Source organism: Talpa europaea (assembly GCF_964194135.1).
Source record: "Talpa europaea genome assembly, chromosome: 1".
In the NCBI taxonomy this organism is placed as follows: domain Eukaryota; kingdom Metazoa; phylum Chordata; class Mammalia; order Eulipotyphla; family Talpidae; genus Talpa; species Talpa europaea.
The window spans coordinates 12965458-12987217 of record NC_140073.1 but is presented as its reverse complement, the minus strand read 5'-3'; the positions used below and the strand labels follow the sequence as shown (position 1 = coordinate 12987217).

At 39.4% G+C, this 21760-nt stretch overlaps 1 protein-coding gene across 5 annotated transcripts in view; it reads right to left on the bottom strand.

Moving 5' to 3' along the window:
- AMBRA1 (autophagy and beclin 1 regulator 1) overlaps positions 1-21760 on the bottom strand; it is a gene marked incomplete at its 3' end in the record, with an annotated part of 131325 nt that overhangs the window by 66927 nt on the left and 42638 nt on the right. For all 5 annotated transcript variants that reach the window (XM_084240841.1, XM_084240842.1, XM_084240843.1 and 2 more), the window contains 2 exons: positions 18975-19055; positions 18468-18568 (listed from right to left, as the gene is read on the bottom strand). In XM_084240841.1, the coding sequence (XP_084096967.1) occupies positions 18468-18568; positions 18975-19055 (182 nt within the window). The remainder of the gene's footprint in view (positions 1-18467; positions 18569-18974; positions 19056-21760) is intronic.

The following is a 21760-nucleotide window of genomic DNA, read 5'->3' as shown; positions in this document are numbered from 1 at the left end:
CCAGTATTACTTACTTCTTTCCATAAGAATTTCATAATTTCTTGCCAGTATATACTTTTTACTTTTACTTTAACGTCTATGATCCAGAGCGAGGTAGAATAGGTAACTGTAGCATTCAAAATAAGGAAGGCAAGAAAGGCAGCTTTTAATAAAGGGTATTTCAAAATATCAAGACTAAGATGACTATTTTCAGGATTTCTAAACTCAGTTTTTTCTCCGTGTCAGAAAAGAGCACTATCTGAAGATGGCTGCATTAGCCTTCAGAAAAAGCCTTCTGCTACTCCATGTAGTAAGACACTAGTATCACAAAGGAAAGGTGGGACACTCAACCTGGTGCCTGAAAACAAAGACTAATAAGTCCACGCTAATCAAATCCAAAACAGAGTACTTGGAAATAATGGTAGAAAGGAATAAAAAGTACACATGAATTTGTCTGTCAATCTTTCCCCCAAGTCTATGGCCAGTTGCTTTGTTACCTCTACCCAGTGGCAGCTTGGGTCTTCTATAAAAGTCTTAATGTTGGCAGTTTAATGAGTGGGTGGGGGCAAGTCAGGTCTTGAAGCTGCCAGCAGAACATGTTGTTTTGACTCAGATGATATATTTTTAGGGATGGCTTAGAGTTTGACAATAAGTGATAGAGAGGTATTGAAAGATTCCCAAGCTAACCTTTGGTATTGAGGCTGCTTCTATCCCATAGGACGTTGAATTCTTCCTAGGGAAACAAAGATCAAAATAGCTGAAAACATCTTCAGAGGAGGGGTTTCTAAACTATCCAGGTAGCTTCTACATCTAGAACATGGGAGTGGAGAAATCAGTCAAATGAAACAAGTCATTTCAGCTCTGCACTGATATTTTCTATTTTAGTTAATTTACCTAATAAACAATATAACATGTTACCATGTTACTTTTCCCCAATCACCTCACTTCAGCAGAATCAATGAAAATACTTACACCAAGAAAACAACTCTGTGAAGGAAAAAAAAAAAAGAAAGAAAGAAAACATTGTGTGGCTTTTTTAGGCTCTCGATTGGCTTATGTTGTCTTGCCTTAAAGAAAATCAATTCCACTTCTGAGACCCATGATAAGGGAAAAGAAAGGTAGGAGGGAATGTGACTAGGCAGAAGAAAGGAAGGAGGCAGGCTAACTCTCATCACCATAAACTCTAACCTTTTAGCAGGCAATTAATTCAACAGTCTTGGTTTCCATTCTCAGGACCCTTCTCTCTTCCCAAGGCACAACCCAGCCTCTACCCTCTCTTAGAAGTGGAATCCACATTTCCCCCATCCCAGGTCAAGCTGAGGTATGTTACTTCTCTTTACTTTCCAGTAGTAAACATGGCCACACCTACACATTTCAAGCTGTGGCAGCAGTTCCCTTTCTGCCTCATGGTCATTACACAAGGACAGGGCACAGAATGGTTTAGTAGCACACTAATCCATTGGATGTCTTGCTGAACATCCCACCAGTCATTGAAATGACTCTGAAAAAATATCAAAGTCCTAAATGAATGACTATTCAATAATGTTGAATTTGTCTCAACTGCCCTAAGGCCCAATCCATGCATTTACTTGAGAACGTTATAATTTTTTACCTTTCTCATAAATAAGGTCAAGAAAAAGCTTAGTATTGTGCTTGAGAAGAATTTAATGTCTATTGAATAGCTTCTTCCAACCATTGTGTAAGAAAGACTGAAATGCCACAGTGACTGGGCACACACAGATCCCCTGCTTTAGCTTTTAGGAACTATCCTTACAAGTTGCTTCTGTTAAAGGAGCTGCAGATTATAAATGATACCATGGGTACAGGTTCACTTACAGCCAATTTAGTAAGTGCTTGCACAGTTAATTCTGTCAGTTTTACTCCTACACAGAAATACATGTGGCCCTGAGGGGCCCAACCACCCACAGAGCTCTTTTGCACATCTTTTTACCCTCCAGCAAGCACACAGAAATAGAGGGCTATATCCCAGAAAACACCCAAGAAAAAGAAAGGTAGTTTCTCTGAACGCTATGTCTAGAATACCAGGATCTAGCTTTCTATTTAGATGTAATTTCTAAATTCACTTCTGTCTAAATAATCCATGTAATGATCTAAGACAAGATGTTTCTTGGAAGTCCCAAACCTATACATCTATATCCTTTAGTATGCTGAAACTTTCATGTTCATAAAAAACTATTTAGGGTAAGCTACTAGACTATCTCAGATCTCAACAATCTATTTAGTGTGACAGAATGTTATGGCCCCTAATGAGTCAACCCTTTCTGTGTCTATGCCCTCACAGAGTCCTCTCTATGTGAAGCACAAATTAGCTTACAGAACAGAAAAGAGAACAAATCATCCCAACTAAGGCCAACCAGGTTGCCAACAGCCAGGCATGCGTGTCAAATCACCTGTATTCATTTTCTATGGTTACCATAATAAATAACCACAAACATAGTAGCTTAATGTAGATATACTATCTTCCAATTCTGCAGATTGGAAGAGCAATACAAGTCTCAGGGGGCTAGAATTAAAGGTGCTGGAAGGGCTGTGTTCTTTTCTGGAGTTTCTGTTTCCTTGCTCATTTGAGCTGTTGGCAGAATTCAATTTCTAATGTTGTAGGGCTGGGGTCTTTGTTTCTAATATGAGGCCATTCCCATCTTCTATCACTGTCTCTTAAACTGATCTTTTGCCTTTCTCTTCCACTTTTAAGGGCTTGTGTGATTGTTCTGAATCCACCCAGATAATTCAGGATAATCTCCCCATCTCAAAATATGTAACCTTAATCACACCTGCAAGGTTCCTTCTGCGACACAAAGTAACATATTCAGAGGTTCCAGGGATTTTGGTGTAGAGATTTCTGCAAGCCAGTATTCTGTCTACCATACCAACCAAGACCATCCAAAGCAGCCAAAGTCCCAACTAACCACAGAGAGCAGCAAAGTTGGCCCAGACTAGACGAACTGCACACTGACCTACAGACTTGGGAGAAACAATAAATGCTGCTATGTGTTAGTAAATTTGGGGGTGGTTCGTGAGGCAGTACAAGCTAACTAATACATTGACCAAGGCTCTACCACTTCCAAGGGATCTCAGCAATATTTAGCCCAATAACATGGATCTTTTCCTCTACTCTGCCCAAGTTCAATGGGCAAGACTAAGAAATCACTGCGAGTTTTCTTTTCCATGAATCATAAAGCAAAATGATGAAATTTATTTCTTCTTCCAGTTTATAGCTAAACACTACTGAAATTTAACCAAAGCCAGCCTTAATTAACAGAACCACAACCAGGCTTTTTGAGCCATTGTTAAGCTACATATTTGAAGCTACATAGAAATACTAGAAATCTAAGGCAAGGGTTTGAAAGAAGAGCCATCTTTTGATAATGCAAAAGCTGGTGATGAAAGAAGGAAATTTCACTGCCACCCAACCATTTCTTCTCTACAGATAAAGATCCACGGCAATTTTGGGGCCAGACTCTAAGCAGGGGTCTCTAACCCTTCATTAGCCAAAAACATTTTCTCAAATGGGTTCTCCTTCACATATGCTGATACTTAGAGGTCTGGAAAACTGCAGAAGGAAAATGCCAATAGCAAGTTAATGTCCTCTTGGTTCTTTTGGCTGACTTCCCTGTGCCTGGGCCCTGCCTATTAATTGAATGCTATTCGGATTCCATCTCAAAAACAAGTGAGGATGGAGACCAGAGGCCTGCCTTCCCCAGACTGATAAGAGCAGCACAGTGCAATTATACCCAAACAGCTTTGTTTTGGAATGTAATCACCGCCCCAGCCTCTTCCCAATGGGATGGCAACAGTGTAATTACCTCTTCAGGATTCATTGTTTGGGACTGTAATTCTTCTACAGGGCCCTCTTTCCAGGGGAAAGAAGCTGCAACAAGAATATAACAGAATTCGTAGCCCCCTCCCCAGCAGCAGTCTTGTGAGCAGAATTATTTTTGTTCTCTTAAAGTAAAGCCAGAGTTTAGATTTCACACTGTTTTTCCACCAAGAAATCACCAATAGCCATGATGGTTCTGCTAAAAAGTCCCAATCTAAAGCTAGACTGCTTGATTTTAATTTCTACACTTAAGTGTTAGCTGTAGTCCTGAGTAAATCATTTCATCTCTTTATGCCTCAGTTTCTTATTTGTAAAAATGAGTAATAACAGGACATCACTGGAATATTATGAAGATAAAGTGAATTAATGTATGAGAAGTGCTTAAAACAGTATTGAGCGTATAGGAAATATTTTCAGGTTTTTTTTTTTTTAGCACATTTGAAGCACCATCCATAGCTGCTACATTATGCAAATACGATCTAACACTAGCTCATGGGCCAAGTCTAAGCTTGAATGACTGTGTTCTCCCCCGCCCCACAACCTCTTTTGCCAGTGCAGCATGAGGGGCAATGTGTTGAATCATTTTAAATGCTACTAAAGAACTACCAGTCCCTGAGCTATTTGCTTGGGTGAAAGTCCATTCTAATAGGCAGGAGTGGCTCTATATTTCCATGTAATTCCTTTCATTTATGTAACCAGTTCAAGGGAAACTATAATAAAGAGATAATTATGAAATCTTGCTGTTGTGAAAATCAGTATTACCAAAAGCAGCCATTGGCAATATGGCAGATTCTAGAGAAAAATCACCAGATTTATTTATGAAAATAAATGTTTTCTTCATAGTCTACAGTATACCCACCTCCCTGAATAATAAGTATCTTATACCCATGGGAACTCTGACCTCAACCTGTGGTCCAGCTTTCCCTCTGTTACTTTGTAGCCTCCACCAGTTAAACCCTTTGCTTAGGGAGGAATATTTTTTGGCTTGTGCTTTGCCAGTCATGAGTCACAAGAATAAAAATCATGAGTCTGTTTGCCAGACAGTCCCTAAATATATAATTCCCAAGCTCAAGACAGTAGGAGGGAAGATGGGCCCCTACCGCAGTGAGCTGGGCTTAGGAAACCCAGGGGACTCATCTTAGTATGCATATAATGTAAGAGACTGTGCCTAAAGTATAACTATCTGACTCTAGGGTGACACTCAACACTTGGCCAAAAGAACCACCATCAGGGAGTCTCAACATTCCAAAAGGTCCCTGGTAACATACCTTAAATGCTCTTTCCACCTTATGGCTTATAGCAAGATACCCATGCTTACTCTTGGCTTCCAAATGGGTGGCACAAGGACCCCAGGGGAAGAGCTGGCCTCATAGATCAGCAGGTGTTAAAGAAAAGAAATTAACACCCAAAGGTTGGTTCTACTTTGGTGGAGAGGCTGAGAGATGCTGTCTGCCAGTTCCTATGGCATTTCCAGCCAGTTTGCAATAAATGAAGTTTGAGCACATGAAAAGGGAAAGAGAAAGAAAGGCTAAGTGAGCTCAGGGTTTTAAAAAGGAGGAGGAGCTAGGTTAATATGTATTATTAGCTTTTAGCATTTATGATGACGTGGGTAGCTGAGAGTAGATGGGACAGCAAAAAAGATGATTCCACATCTTTCTAGGAGATCATTAATCTTAGAGACTGTATAGCTGTTGCGTCCGTTGGAAATACAGGCTTTGACCTCACATTTAACATCTTTCCTTACAGCTTTTCTGCAGATTTCTGTATTATTATATCTTTGTACTAAGGGGCTACAAAATATGCCAAAGCACACACCAATCCTAACTTAAGAAGAGAGAATTAAGGGGTTCTGACATTAGAGTGGGTCATTAAAGATCAGAAGGCATCTTCAGCTGACATCTACAAAACGAGTGGTATTTCTAAGGCATACACACCACAGGACTTAAACTTTGAGATCACTCCAAGTCTAAGAAAGTCCAAAGTACAGAGAAGTTAAAGTAAATAGTAACATCTCAATCCAGACATGTTGACACTAACATTTCTGTTTCAAGAGGAAATAAATTGGGCAATACGTTGGAAGAGAGGGTATAGGTTAATTTCCCCTGGAAATGAACCTCCTAACAGAGCTGAAAAGGACCTGTTTGTAAGGGCACAAAAACTTAATGGTCTTTCATCTTTATAGACACATCACCCAAAGCAGTGAGAGTGAAGGCAAAGATAAACAGCTGGGACTATATCAAATTAAAGAGCTTCTGCACAGCAAAAGAGACAATAACACAAAGAGAAACCCCATCGACTGGGAGAACATTTTTGCACACAACACTAATGATAAAGGACTGATCACATAAATCTACAAAGAGCTGATGAGACTCAACAAAAACAAAGAAAATAATCGAGTCAAAAAATGGGCAGAAGAGCTAAAAAGAAACTTCTCTGAAGAGGAAATGCAAATGGCCAACAGGCATATGAAAAAATGTTCAACATCACTTGTAATCAGGGAAATGCAAATCAAAACTACCATGAGATACCATCTTACACCAGTGAGAATGGCACATATCAAAAAAACTAGCAACAACAAATGTTGGCGAGGGTGTGGAGAAAAAGGAACTCTTCTGCATTGTTGGTGGGAGTGCAAACTGGTCCAACCACTATGGAGAGCTGTGTGGAGATTTCTTGACCTACTAAACATAGAGCTTCCATATGATCCAGCAATTCCACTCCTAGGTATTTACCCAAAGGACAAAGAAACATCAATTCCAAAGAGCACCTGCACCCCTAAGTTTATAGCAGCACTATTTACAATAGCTAAGCTTTGGAAACAACCCAAATGCCCCAAAATAGATGACTGGATCAAGAAGATGTGGTCCATATACACCATGGAATATTACTCAGCATTCAAAAAAGATAAACACATGCAATTTGCAGCAACATGGATGGAACTAGAAGGGATCATGCTCAGCAAAAATAAGCCAGAAAGAAAAAGAAAAATACCGGATGGTCTCACTCATAGCAGGAATCTAGAAAACTTAAATAAGGGACCAGGAAAAAGAATAACTATAAGAAAGAAAATATCAAAATCAACAAACAACTATGAACCAGAGATACTCTATGGGGGATGGGGGCCAGGGAAGGAGGGATCGGGGTCAAAATAAGGGAGTTGTAATTGTATGGGGAATATAAAAATAAAATTTAAATGAAAAAAAATAAATAAAACATTAAAAAAACTTAATGGTCTTTATTTTCTGCTATTAAAAAAATGCCACTTAGTGCTGAGTGTTCACAGCCAGCTTTCTGCTTATATTTCTCCTTCCACACAATACCCTATCCTATAGCTATTTTTTAAAAAGATTTATTTATTTATTTATCTTTTTTTTTATTTTTAATGCAACCACTGGGTACAGTCAGAAGTGCGGGAGGGTGAGAGAATTCACCAGAGCGGGGAGCAGAGCAGGCAGAAGGACCGAAGTACACTGCTGAGGGGAGCAGCGGGTGGCAGGAGCGGTCTGCGCACCATGTGGGACCCTCCTCTGGTGGCCGGGGAGCAGCCGGGGATCGAACCAGCACTGCAGAGGCTGCGGGCAGCTTCGCAACCCAGCGCTCAACTGCTGCGTGACCGGGGAGTCCCATATCCTATAGCTATTTACTCAGTAGAAGGTAAACTTTTGGAAGCAGAGATCATGTCATGGTTCATCCCGGTACTGGCCTAGACCTACTATTATACCATGCAAATAAGAGGAGCTCAATAAACGTTTATACCAGCTAAGCACTCTGTAGGTAATTACAAATTCATTTATTTTCCCCAATTACTAACAGCTTCAGAACGAGAAGAGTTATACATCATGGGCTTTACCAGCACCAGTTCATCTTGGGTTCCAGGTGTCACCACCCTTTAATATATTACCAAGTCATCTCTTCCCATACCTCTGCTTGTTCCTAGATAACGAATTAATCTAGAATTTTTAAAGTGTACCAGGATCACCTAGAAGACTCTTTAAAACACAAATTCCTTGGCCCTACAACTAGTTTTTTCTGATTCAGTGGGTGTGGGGTAGGGGCCAAGAATTTGCATTTGTAACAAGTTCCCAAGTGATGTTACTGCTTGCTATTGTTTCAGGAACTACTTTGAGGATCACATGTTGCCATGGTTACATAGTAGCAATCCACTTGGTCTGCTGAGTAGATGCTTATTTCATCAGCACAGGTCCTGATGGAGGACAGAATGGTGTATTCAAATGCAAGCTATGTGGTTTCTTTACTGGCTTGGGTGGCAGGCCTACAATGGTGGACACACTAGAATGTCCAATTATCAACACAAGGACCCTCAGGACAAGGCCCCAGATTCTTTAATTTACTGACCACAGCAAAGGGGAGAAAATCCTACTTGAGATCCAAGAAGAGCACCTTTAGAAAAGAAGGCAAAAGAATAGTGAGAGATCAACAAGGTTGTAAACAATGAGACTAGCAGAGCATAGACATAGCATAGCCCCTTAAATCCATAATAAAAAAATTAAAATAATGATAATAGTTAAAATCTATCACTTACTGTCTGCCCAAAATTACTATTTTGAGTGTGTCACATATATTAACTCATTTAATTCTCAAAACAACACTCTGAGCTAGGTGCTAATTCTTATGTTTTACAGATGAAGAAACTGAGCCCCACAAAAAGGTAAAATAAATTATCCAAGATTACACTCCTAGGAAATAGCAGAGTAAATATTGGAACCTAAACAGTCTGACTCCAGAGTCCAAAATCCCACACATTCTGCCATACTGCCTCTCACGTACACAATGCAAAAGGCAGTTGTCTTTCCAAGTTCCAGTCACTCATGTTCACAGACCAACTCAAAAGATGAATGGGGACACATTCAGAGTTTCTTCAAACTGTACCAAAAGCCATAAATCTTTGGTCCAAGCCCAGGTTTGAGCTGCACTCCCCTTAGCTAATCTATCAGGATTGGCAGTTAAAAGTGCCAAGGGAGTCATTAAATTTTTAGCGACAGATTCAAAACAAAACATAGAAAATCAGGCCACTCCCTGAGCTAGACTGTATATTCCCTAAGGGCAGAACCATTTAATTATTTTATAAAACCCAAAGTGCCCTGGAAAATGCTAAGCATTTAGAATGTACAAGGAGCATTTAAAGTGACGGTACAGAAAGGGCACGGGGGTAAAACTTCAGTGGGGAACATCAAGAGGAAATTTCCTGGGGGAAGGGGGGGGGGGAAGAGAGAGGGAGACACAGACACACAGAAAAACTCGAGATATAAAATAAAAGAACAGAAAAGTTCATTTACAAAGGTTCAATATTTTCCTCTAAAGAAGTAGAGGGCCTCCCCGGTGGCGCAGTGGTTGAGCGCTGGGTTGCGCAGCTGCCCGCAGCCTCTGCAACGCCGGTTCGATCCCCGGCTGCTCCAGGGCCACCGGAGGAGGGTCCCGCGTGGCGCGCAGACCTCTCCTGCCGCCCGCTGCTCCCCTCAGCAGTGTACCCCGGTCCTTCTGCCTGCTCTGCTCCCCGCTCTGGCTCTGGTGAATTCGCTCACCCTCCCGCGCTTCTGACTGTACCCAGTGCTTGTATAAATAAATAAACAAATCTGAAAGAAAGAAAAGAAAGAAAGAAAGAAAGAAAGAAAGAGAAGGAAGGAAGGAAGGAAGGAAGGAAGGAAGGAAGGAAGGAAGGAAGGAAGGAAGGAAGGAAGGAAGGAAGGAAGGAAGGAAGGAAGGAAGGAAGGAAGGAAGGAAGGAAGGAAGGAAGGAAGGAAGGAAGGAAGGAAGGAAAGAAAGAAAGAAGTAGAAAAAGCACAGGCAATTGAGCTTAGAAACTGGGTTCTCAATAAACACATATCTCACTAATGGTATGAGGTGCGCTGGGGTAGAGAGGACACCAAATAAGTAGAACGTCCTGGGTGTAAGGCTTTTGGGAAGGCTGGGTTCTCTGGGAGGGCAGGGTTCTCTGGCTGCATTTATTTCTCTTTTTCCCAGGCAACCAAGCCAGTTCCTTATCGCCTTCACTTTTATCACTGGAGCAGAATGAAAGGTAATTGGGTTAATTATTAAAGCAGCACTAGCTAGTACCACCACCACTAATTGTCCATTTATCTGAGGTTTATAAACAGCCATCTTAATTGATGTTGAGCTGGAATGTGCCACTCACTCTGTTCGCCTGGCTACTGGGTATCAGAGAGGTATAGGACATGGAGATAAAGGATCCAGCCAAGGAGATAAAGGGTTCAACTGAATTATTACTTGTTTCTGTTCATACACACTCAAGTATGCCATGATGGTCCCCAACTGTATTCACTATTATTCATCTTTTCCAGATTTGCTAATTCAAGTGAAGCTCTGCCAAGCCAATTTGTTGTAATAGAGAGCTATAGCAGGTTGAGAAATCAGACTAATCTCTAAAAGCAAGCAAGCCCAAGGCCCCTACTGGCCACTCCAGTTGGCTAAACTACCCTAGAGAGGCCTAGGAAAATAATTCCCTAAGGTACCAAACAAGTGAGGGGCATCTAAGACAGAGGACTAAAGTGTTTTTATAAGACATGAGACTTTCTTTTTCATTTTGCTCATTGTTTGCAATTAGGAATGCAACAGATTTAGGGCAATATACTCACTTTACTGTACTCATTTTTGTTTCTAATAGTTTTTAAGTGTAATCTTTATGGCATTCCCATATATATTTTATCATCTTTAGGGCTTTCCTATATATTTTATCATCTGCAAATAGTGATAGTTTCACTTCTCTCCTAATCTGGATTCCTTTTACTTCTTGTTGGCTAAGACCTTACATACTAAATTAAATCAAAGGGGTAAGCGTGAACTACCTTATTCCTGATTTTAAAGAAATAGCTTTCAGTTTTTCACTATTAAGTATGCTATTAGCTGTGGGTTTATAGTAGATGGCCTTTATTATGTTGAGGTATGTGCCTTCTATGCCCATTTTATTTAGTTTTTATCATAAATGGGTACTGTGGCATATTACTTTATTTTTTTTTAAAGATTTATTTTATTTATACAAGAACTGGGGTATAGGCCAGATGCACGGGAGGGTGAGAGGATTCACCAGAGACAGAGTGGGGAACAGAACAGGCAGATTGATGAAATACACTGCTGAGGCGAGCAGCAGGCGAGCCAGGAGAAGTCTGCTCACCATGTGGGTTGCTCCGAGGCCGGCAGGGTTCAAACTGGCACTGTAGAGGCTGCAGACAGCTTCACAGCACTGCGCTCAACTGCCTGCGCCACCAGGGAGGCCCTGTGGCATATTACTTTAATTGATTAGTGTATGTTGAGTCAGCCTTGCATCCCTAAAATAAATTCCCCTTGGTCATGGTATATGATTTTTTCACTGTACTGTTGAATTCAGTTTGCTAGTATTTTGATGAGAATTTTTGATCAATTTTCATCAGAGATATTGATCGATAATTTTCTTTTTTGGTGGTGTCTTTTTCTGGCTTTGATATCATGGTTATGCTGACTTGATAAAATATGTATTCTCTCTTAATCAGTTTTTTGAAGAGTTTGAGAAAAACAGGTGTAAATTCTTCTTTAAAGGCTTAGTAGAATTCAATAGTAAAACCATTTATCCAGTGCTGGACTTTTGTGTTTTTTGGAAGATTTTTGACTACTGTTTCAATTTCTATGCTTGTGATCATTCTATTCAATTTTTCAGTTTTTTCCTGTTCAATCTTGGTAGACTGTATTGTCCTAAAATTTTATCTATTTCTTCTAGATTATCAAATTTATTGGAAATTTATTGGCAACTACAATTTATGTAGTTGTTCTTAATAGTTTTATGATCTTTTGTATTTTTTGTAATTCTGTTATAATATTTCCTCTTTCTTTCTTTTAAAAAAAAAAAGATTTATTTATTTATTTATGCATGTAAGAGCCGGGGTACGGGGGGTGAGAAGATTCACCAGAGACAGAGTGGGGAGCAGAACAGGCAGACCAACTGAAATACACTGCTGAGGGGAGTAGCAGGCGAGCCAGGAGAGGTCTGCTGCGCTATGTGGGTTACTCCCTGGCTGGCCAGGGATCTAACTCTGGATGCTGCAGAGGCTGAGAATTGCTTCACAGTGTGGTGCTTATCAACCCCTTGTGCCACCAGGGAAGCCCTAATTTTTCCTCTTTCATTTTGGATTCTAGTTATTAGCGTTTTCTCTCTTCATTTCTTTGTGCCAAAATAAAGTTTGTTGATTTTGTTTTAAATTTGCTTAAAAATACTAAAACTCCTATGGAACCAGTTAAAGCCATCTTGAGGAAAAAGAAAAATTGAGGTACCATGTTAATCTGAATTCAAACTTGAATACTAAGTCACAGTAAATAGTATGGTAATGGAGTAAAAATAGACACAATGGTTCAATGGAATATGATCAAGAAGCCAGAAATAAACAAAACGTACTGAATCAAACTATGACAAAGGAGTCACAACCACACAATTGAGAAAGGACAATCTCTTCAACAAAAGGTGTTGGGGAAATTGGACATCCATATCACATGTTCAAAATGGTTTAAAAACTTAAATGTAAGACCCACAACCATAAAATATGTAGAAGAAAACATACCATGATAATAACGTTAAAGATGCCTTTGGGGACTTAACCCTGCGGCAAGGGAGATGAACACAAAAATAAATGGGACTGCATCAAATTAAAAAACTTCTGCAAAGTGAAAGAAAACATTAGCAGAAAGGAAAGACAGCCTACTAAATGGGAGCAGATACTTGTACTTCATACATCCAGTAAGGGGTTAATATCCAAGGTAGATAAAGAACTCATGCAACTCATTAACAACGACAACAAAACCCAATCAAAAAATGGGCAGAAGATCTAGGTAGACATTTCTCCAAAGAGGGCATACATATGGCCACAGGCAATGAAAAAATGGTCCTCATCACTTATTATTAGGGAAGTGCAAATCAAAACCACAATGAGATATCATCTCCTATCTGGGAGAATGGCTCACATCAAACAGACTAATAACAATAAGTGTTGGGGAGAGTTGGAAAAAGGAATTCTTGTATACCACCGATAAGAATGTAAATTGGTGGGACCATTTTGGAAATAGTATGGCGATATCTCAAAACATTAAAAATAGATCTACTATATGATCCAGCAATCCCACTTCTGGGTATCTATCTGAAGAGGAAATCATTAACTTGAAGAGTTATATGCACAACAATGTTTATTGCAGCATTATTTACAATACTAAGATATGGAAATAACCTAAGTGCTCACTGATAAATGATGGGATAATGAAGCCGTGGCATAGATACACAATGGGATACTATTCGGTTATTAAAAAAGATGAAAGAAGATGAAATTTTGGGGCCTCCCTGGTGGTGCAAGGGGTTAAGCATCGCACTATGAAGCAATCCACAGTCTGGGCAGCACAAGCTCGATCCCTGGCCAGGAAGCAACCCACATGGTGCAGTAGACCTCTCCTGGCTCACCCGCTGCTCCCCTCAGCAGTGTATTTCACTCAGTCTACCTCTTCTGTTCCCCACTCTGTCTGGTGAATCCTCTCACCTCCTGCACCTCTGGCCTGTACCCCAGCTCTTGTATGCATAAATAAATAAAATCTTTAAAAAAAATGAAATTTTGCCATTTACAGCAAAATAAAAGGAACCTAAGGAGATGATGCAAAATGAAATAAATCAGGAGAAAGACAAATATTGGATGATTTCACCTATATGAGAAGTTTAAGGAAACAAACCTGAAGAACAGACAAAACAAAATAAAAATATATCAGTGGATTTTGACCACAGAACTAAGGTTACTGGAGGAGAAGAGGGTAGAGGGTAGAAGCAAGAGTAGAAGGGATTCTAATTCTGTTATTTTAAAATCAATCAATCACTAATTAGCCATCTTAAAAAAAAAGACAGGAAAGGCTGAGTCATGGGGATTGAAATCAAATAGATGAATAATGAAAAAAGAGATTGGGGGTGTTATAAAATACAACCAAAAATAAAATTAGCAAGAAGAAGAAAAGTAAATTCTTGCAAAAGGGGTAGCTCTATATTACCCACAACAGGTAATAAACAGAGGAGTGGCTAGGACATGAGATACTATAAAGCAATAATTATAACACTCTATTGTTGGGTTTATAATATATATGACAATAATAGCACAGAAGATGGGGAAGGGAAGAGAGCTACAGTGGAACAAAGTTCTTTGTCTAGTTCTACCTATTATTATAGTTGAACTAATTCTATGTAAGTTTTAAGTAGATTCTAATAAAATATAGTTTAAAAACCAATAAAGGAATTAAAGTGGGAGATTAGAGGATAGCCACTTAAAACAAAAACTGAATAAAGGAGAAACAGAGAAACAAAAACAGACATTAGAAACACAGAAAATAAACAGCAAAATGGCAGACAAAAACCCAACTGTATCAACAACATTAAATGTGAATGAACTAAGTAATATAAACAAAAGACAGAGATTGTCAGGTTGGATTAAGAAACAAGATCCAACTATCTTTTGTCTATAAAAGATGAAATTTAGATATAAATAGGTTTAGTGCAGATGGAAAAGATACAACATACAACCAACAATAAAAGAGCTGGAATAACAATACTAATATTTAACAAACTAAAAGCCAATATTACTAGAGACAGAGGGATGTTTTATAATAATAAGGAGTTAATACATCAGGGAGTTGTAACAATTACAAAAATACATGTACTTAATGACAAGATTCCAAAAAATAAGGAGCAAAAACTGACAAAACTTAAGGGAGAAATACACAACTTAGCGATAATAGTTAGAAATTTCAATACTCACTCTTAAAAATAGGTAGAACTAGAAAGAAAATCAGCAAGAATATAAAGAACATGAACAATACTAACAAGCAAGTAGATATCCCTGGCATCTACAGTGCACTCCATGCAACAATGAAGAATACATATTCTTCTTAAGCACAGTGCTTGCTCTTCTCCAGGGCAGATGATACGCTAAGTCATAAAACAAATTTCAATACATTTAAAATCACTGACATCATGCAAACTATTTTCTTAGACCACCAACAACAGAAAAAATTCAGGAAATTCACAAATATGTGAAAGTTGAAGAACAACCTCTTTTAACGATCAATGGGTCAAGGAAGAAATCCTGACAGAAATTAAGATGACCGGGCACAAAGCCATCACTAGTTCCAGATACGCACCCAGCCCCCAATGACCTGTGGCTAGGAACAAGAAAATCAAAGCACTTCCCATTGATTTTAATAAAAATAGTAAATTAAGTACATCAGGCCCACATCTGCTGAGAGCAGATGCTCGTTAGGATGAAAGTCAAAAAGATTAGGCAGGACAGATAACTAATACCCTACATTACCCAGGTCCTATCCCTCACAAGATTTTTTGTTTTCAATAATTCCCAGGAGGACATCAAATGCCATGCAAAGGGCTTCTCATTTCACTTTTATGAGATCTCAAACATGCAGAAAAATATTATAAGCTTAAGAACCTTTTGGCAGATACTCCCTGCTTGAACTCAAGCGAAACATGACACAGAAGACAGAATAGAGTGATTGTGAGTCAGGGAGACAGCCCTGGTTTAAAGTTAAGACTGGGTAATTAACAACTTCTCCAAACCCCAATTTTCTTTTTTCCCTGCCTTACAGGGATGTCACAATGATTAATGGACATAATGTATGGGAAAGCACTGAGGACAGTGTCTGGTTCACAATAGGCAGTCATAAACTTCATTTCCTTTTTTATCCAAAGTGCTGTTACTACACAGCGCTAGAGCTGTTTGCTAAAAAGTCAGCAGGGGGAGCTCCCCAGACTTTTGTGTTTCCCCCAAAATATACCTGGTAGAGCTGCAGCTTTAAATGTATTTATAATACTGTAAGTATAGGTTCAGACTGTGTGTCACTGCAGAGGCAGAACATAGGTAGATGGAGGCCACCAGGAACCTACAGACTTGTGGGCAATGTACCAAGATAATGCGGAAGAGATGAAGATTAACAGACTATCAAGACATTTCTCTGTAGTAGCTTCTGTTTCCTATTATCCTTCTCAGGCTCTTATGGGAGGAAGTGGGCAGAATGGATCTCAATTTTCTACAAATCCATTTTTGTTGATGACTCTGAAGGGCTTTGGCTAGGGTCCACTGGAGACTCATTTGTCACCACAGCGCTGGTGATGCCTCCTAATATTGCAGGTAGATCTATGCTTTGTCCCTCCAGGTCTGCCAAGATTCCAAGCAAAAGCCATTCACTATACCAAAGGGTTCTGTATTATGTTTGGAGCTAGAACCAAACAGCAAGATTGAGGTGTGGCCGAGTATACTTACCTGGAGCTACAGGAAGGCAGGGACCACATTCACTTTATTCACTCTGGTAGCCTAGAACATGCCTGATACATACACAGGTGTGCACCAAATATCTGCTGAATGTAATTATTCTGAGGCCATTACAACATCATTCCAATCATATGAGAGAAAGTAGCCTTCCAGGAAAGTTGGAGTACTTAACTGCTAAAAGGCCAATTTGTCTTTCATTTGGTCAGATATTATTGCAGCAGCTCTATTAGATGATCACAAGTAAGTTTCATAAAAAGCAAAACATCTTTGCCAACAGGGCAAGAAGGCTGGGGAAAGGGCTATTCTATGACAAGATTTTTCCTTAGCAAGTACCACTGGGTCATAAAACGCTGTCTAGAAACCATTTAAAATAGAGGAATTAAAACAAATAAGAAAAGCTCTGAAGATCAGCCACGTTTCCAGAGCATTCTTTTCTTCTAGATTAAGGTCCTAGTAGAAGAATACTACTTGGATACTTTGTCCTTTAAAAGAATGGGGGGGTGGCAGACTAGGAAACTCTGGAGTCCTACTGCGTGGTTAGCCTGACTCCTCTACTTCCAGCTTCATTTCTCTGGATAAGTTAGTCTTTTGGGCTTCAGTTTTCACCATAGGCAATTAGATAGTAACAATCTCAAAGGATTACTGCCAGAGAGAAATGAAATATGACTGAGGAAAAGCACTTAAAACGCTCCCTGGCACATAGTAAGTGCTCAATAAACATTCACCTTTGGGGGGGAAGCTGTAATTATTATTGAAATTTTCTCAAGAGATGGAAAAAAAATAATACAAGTGTCAAGGGAATCTGGAGGGACATCCAAATATCTACAAATGATGAGGTCTTTTAAGAAAAGATCAACAGGCACTCTGTAACATGTATCTTGGGGAAACTGGCAGAACTTTTCTCAGACTACCTATCTGTAAACAACTGCCTGCTGGAACACAACTCTTACATTCAAAGGTATTCCTAAGTACAGTTGGACCAGACTGGATTAGACTTTTGGGCATAAGGGACAGACCAGGAAATGGAGATAAGAGTTATTAGATCAAAAGAGGAAAAAAGCCAACATACAGCTGTTCCAAAAATCTAAACACCAAGGAAACATTTCCCAGCAGTGGAGGAGCAGGAGGTGCTGTGTGGGGTGGTAGAGGCAGATGTCTTAAACAAAGAAGGGTGGCGAAGAGTTCTGTATACTGCCTGGCAGCCAGTGATTATCTGCCAGTAAGGAACAGCCAAGCCAAGCCACACCGAAGCACCAAACAAGGAGAGGCACAGAGCCATAGGGTCTGTTTACCAAGGAGGGCCAAGGCTGTTTCAGGAAACCATGTAAGTGTGTTCCCCAGTCAAGCCTATGCCTACAAAATTATGGTGTCCAGTGAAGAATTTACTGAGGTTTCTGGGATTTCGTGGCCTGATGCTAGGTTGAGGATAATGCTGCTTAGGGAAGGCCAGATCCTATGGCCTGCCAGCTGTTACAGCAGTTTAGTTAGAAATCACATTCTCCCACCCTGATAGTGTCACTGCTTCACACAGATCCCTCCCTACCTTTCATCATCACATGGTCCAGATTTTCCAAACATAGTGTCATTTAAAAAACTTTAATAAAGATGCTCATTAAAGATATACATACATGGCTTGATTTTTATACCTTTTATTACTTCACATATACAAATTTACAAGTTAGCAATGGAGGTGGGGGGGAGGTGTATTATAGGGAAACAACTTGAGTCAGAAAAAAAATTCTGCTTTGTTTCCTTTTATAGACACTGCCTAGAAGCAACAGCACATGCTGTGGCTCTCAGGCTGGTCACAAAATGTATCTTAGCCCCCAGCTGGTCACTAAGCTATTTAGCCACCATAAAACTGCCTCAGCTGGGTTTGTCGAGCCCATTTCTGTTCTGTGGAGATGAGCCAGTTCCATGAGTCTCGCCCCCTCCTTCTTCCCCAAGGGTTCTACAGTGCCTGGAAACTCCAAGTGCTAAGAGGAGCAAGAGTTGGAGAGGTGTGCATTAAGCTCCTAATTAAATTACAGGATCTGGTTCATGAGCGTTTCACCAACTTAAATATGAGCAAGATGCCTTTATCATTACATTAAAATAGCCAGACTAACTGCTGGATTAAGAAACAAATGATTTAAACAATAAAAAAAAAGTTTTAAAGATGTATGTATGAAGCAGGAATGGGGAAGAAAATAGTTTTCGTCAATCCTTTAAGTAAAGAATTGAGTATAATACTTCAAAGTAGAGGTTTCAGCCAGCAAGATACCATCCCATGAACACAGGCCAAGGAAGGAAAAGCTCCTTGCCCCTTTAAAATGTCAAAATCCAAAGAAACATTTCCTTACCTGCAAGGACCCTGTTAACAGAAGAGTGAGTAGCCAAGCCAGGCTGTCCACGTTCATGAAAAATCCCAGCATAAGGCAAATACTCAGGCAGCAAGAAACGTCTGCAAGAAGGAATCATGCGTGAAAAGCGAACTACGGATCAATGTGAAAGGAGAGAAAACTATTTGCTTATGCACAATCAAAGTTATGGAACTACTAGGCCTAGGAAGCTGTAGAAGCCTAGAATAGAGATGTTTGTGTCTCCTTCCTGATCTTTCTTCTAAAGTTTCCCAGTGCTTGAATTTTGAATGGAATACACCCAATGCCACTTTTCCATCTCTTTTTATTGTGATCAATCATTTCCTGTCAAGTCTTTAGACAGGCAGGGCTGGACTACAGGCTCCTTAGGAAATGATTCCAGATATGGATGCTCCAAAGAACAGAAAGTACACTTAAAAACTAAATCCCAGGCTCTCATAAAGTGCCCTCTTAAACATATCTTACAAACACTGCCTATCCAGTTCTTACCTTGGGACAAAGCGTCCTAGTGAAGGTGCAGACATCCGGGCATTTCGTGGAGCTCGGTGCCTGGATCTATCACCATTGTCTCTAAAGAAAAAAACAAAACTACATGTAAGAGTCATTTAAACAGAATCAGCCACCAGCCCAAACAATAAAAGTGTCCCAAGCTAAATTCCTACACTTAGGAAAAGACCCCAGAAAAACTTTTTTCAGTTGCTTGCTAATCTGAGAGTATTAATATACTGCATTTCTGGAGTACCCCAACTAAAAGATGTATGAGCACATATTAACAGTTCAATGAGAAGGAAGATGATTTTTCTTGAGTTAATGTGATCTCTGAACCCTATAGCTTCTGAAATTGAAGCCAAGTTTAGTTCTTTTAATGGATCTGGGATGGAGATATACAAACAATTTTTTCTAGACTAAGAGTTTTAGAGAAACTCCGGTATTAAGGGATCTTGAAGAAAGAAAAATTCCTCCATCAATGGTCATCTTTAAATGAATCTGAGTAGGTAGGTCTGTGATATAAAAACATCATTGATAAATGAAAGACAGATGCAAGAAAAAGACTAGGCAGTTTTTTTCTTTTTAGAGACTGAAAAACTGACAAACATGAAGAATATTAGAAAATAAAATCCTTAACTAGCTCATCTGAGCAAAAAGAAAAAAGTCTATGTGTTTTCTTTATGGATTGTTTAAACAACAGTAATAACCACCACTTAATAAAATATCTAGTATGTTCCATGCAATTTGCAGCAACATGGATGGAGCTGGAAGGGATCATGCTCAGCAAAATAAGCCCGAAAGAAAAAGAAAAATACCGGATGGTCTCACTCATAGCAGGAATCTAGAAAACCTAAATAAGGGACCAGGAAAAAAAGTAACTATAAGAAAGAAAAAATCAAAATCAACAAACAACTATGAACCAGAGACACACTATGGAGGGTGGGGGGTGGGGAAAGGAGAGATTGGGGTCAAAATAAGGAGGTTGCAATTGTATGGGGAATATAAAAATAAAATTAAAAAAAAATAAAATATCTAGTATGTTCCAATCAAAAGTTATTGATATACTAACCTATTTAACCCTGCTAACTACCCAATGGGGGTATTAACAGCTATATTTTACAGATAAGACACCAAGGACCAGAGAGGCAAATGCCTAAAGTTACACAACTAGTAAGTTGAAGCAGGATTCAAGGAAGAATTACTGGCTCCGAAGTCCTTGCTCTTTCCACTACACTTCACTGCTTCCTACTTGAAAAAAAGAGCACAGGGACTTGACAGGCCTAGTTTGGAGTACAATTAAGGAACAAAAAGCCAAAGGGCACTGGCTGGACAGAGCAGTTAATTAATTAGTCACTTAACCAACTCCACAAAATAAATGAACCCATGAGAGCCTGATCTGGGATATTTTCTAAATTCTCCCTTTGGATTATCTTCAACTGAATGTGAAAATCTTCAAACTGTCCCCGGGACCAAAGTTAACACTGACTTTCACATGGACCTCAAGGAGCTTTACAAGACAGATAAAAGTCTATGCACATTTTTATATCTTGGTGGAACTGGATATTGAGCATTAAAGAGACAAATCAGTACCAGGGATACTGGAAGTCAATCCATTAAAAGTCAGGACTTGCATTTTATTTTCCCAAAGAGAAAGAAATTCCATTGTTTTCCTTAATATATCATTCTTTTGAACAGAAACTTTTCTGATGAAGGGATGAGGTAGAGAGAAATAAGACCATATAGGGGGTTAAAAGGGGGTGAAAAAAGAACGAGACCAGAAGTTCCTGACCAGCACACTGTAGTTCCTGGGGAGCCTACAAATTATTATAAGGTCTTAATGGTCACATGGACACAAGGAGTCCTGAATATCTGAATATCAAACAAAAGAAATCTCAAATAAAGCATATTAGAATTTTTCAAATATATGCAGAATCAAACTGTGATCAGTTAAAGTGCCAATTCATTTAAAAGAACAAATGAATTCATGGTAACATTTCATAATAGCATATTTTACTTATCAACAAGGACTAAAAGTACAATTAATTATCATGAGAGGAATTAAAGATATTTTGAAGTTAAAAAGTATCCTAAGAAAAAAAAGAAATAAAAAGATCCTAAACCTCAAAAAGGTTAAAACTAAGAACAGAAAGAAACACAATGGGACAAATTCAATTATTTATTCTATAGCTATGTGAGCGAGTTGGCCTTCCCAGAATTACACCATAGAAATGACAATTTGCTTCTGCAAGGTGCAAAGATCCCCCTCTCTCAGAACAACAAACAGTAAGGTATCTGGTGTAAGCAGAGTTGAAAGGCAGGAAAGGGGAAGCCAATGCACCAGGTAGTACTAATAAGCAGTTGGTAGTGCCCGGAGATGACAGTGTTTGGTGAAAGGGCACAAGCGGACAACTCAAAAAATGGACAAACTCAGGACCGGGGGAAAGTTAGGGCTCCTAAGACATATTTCACAAGCTTCTTTTTGTTGTTATTAAACTCTAAAAGACAATCAACTCCTTTCTAATCCAGTTACTTCCTCCACTTAAAAAGGAGGGGCACGGAGAGGTGAAACATGGCCAGAGACAATAACTTTATATAGAGTTTCCTGGAGGGTACCTATAGGAAGATGAGAATGAGACGAGCTGTCTTAGATACAAGCAAAGTCTCAAACTGGTGGTACATTAGGCACCATTGAAAAGGCAATATATTTGGCCTCCCTGGTGGTGCAAGGGGTTAAGCACCGCACTAGAAGCAATCTGCAGCCTCTGCAGCACGAGTTCATTCTCCAG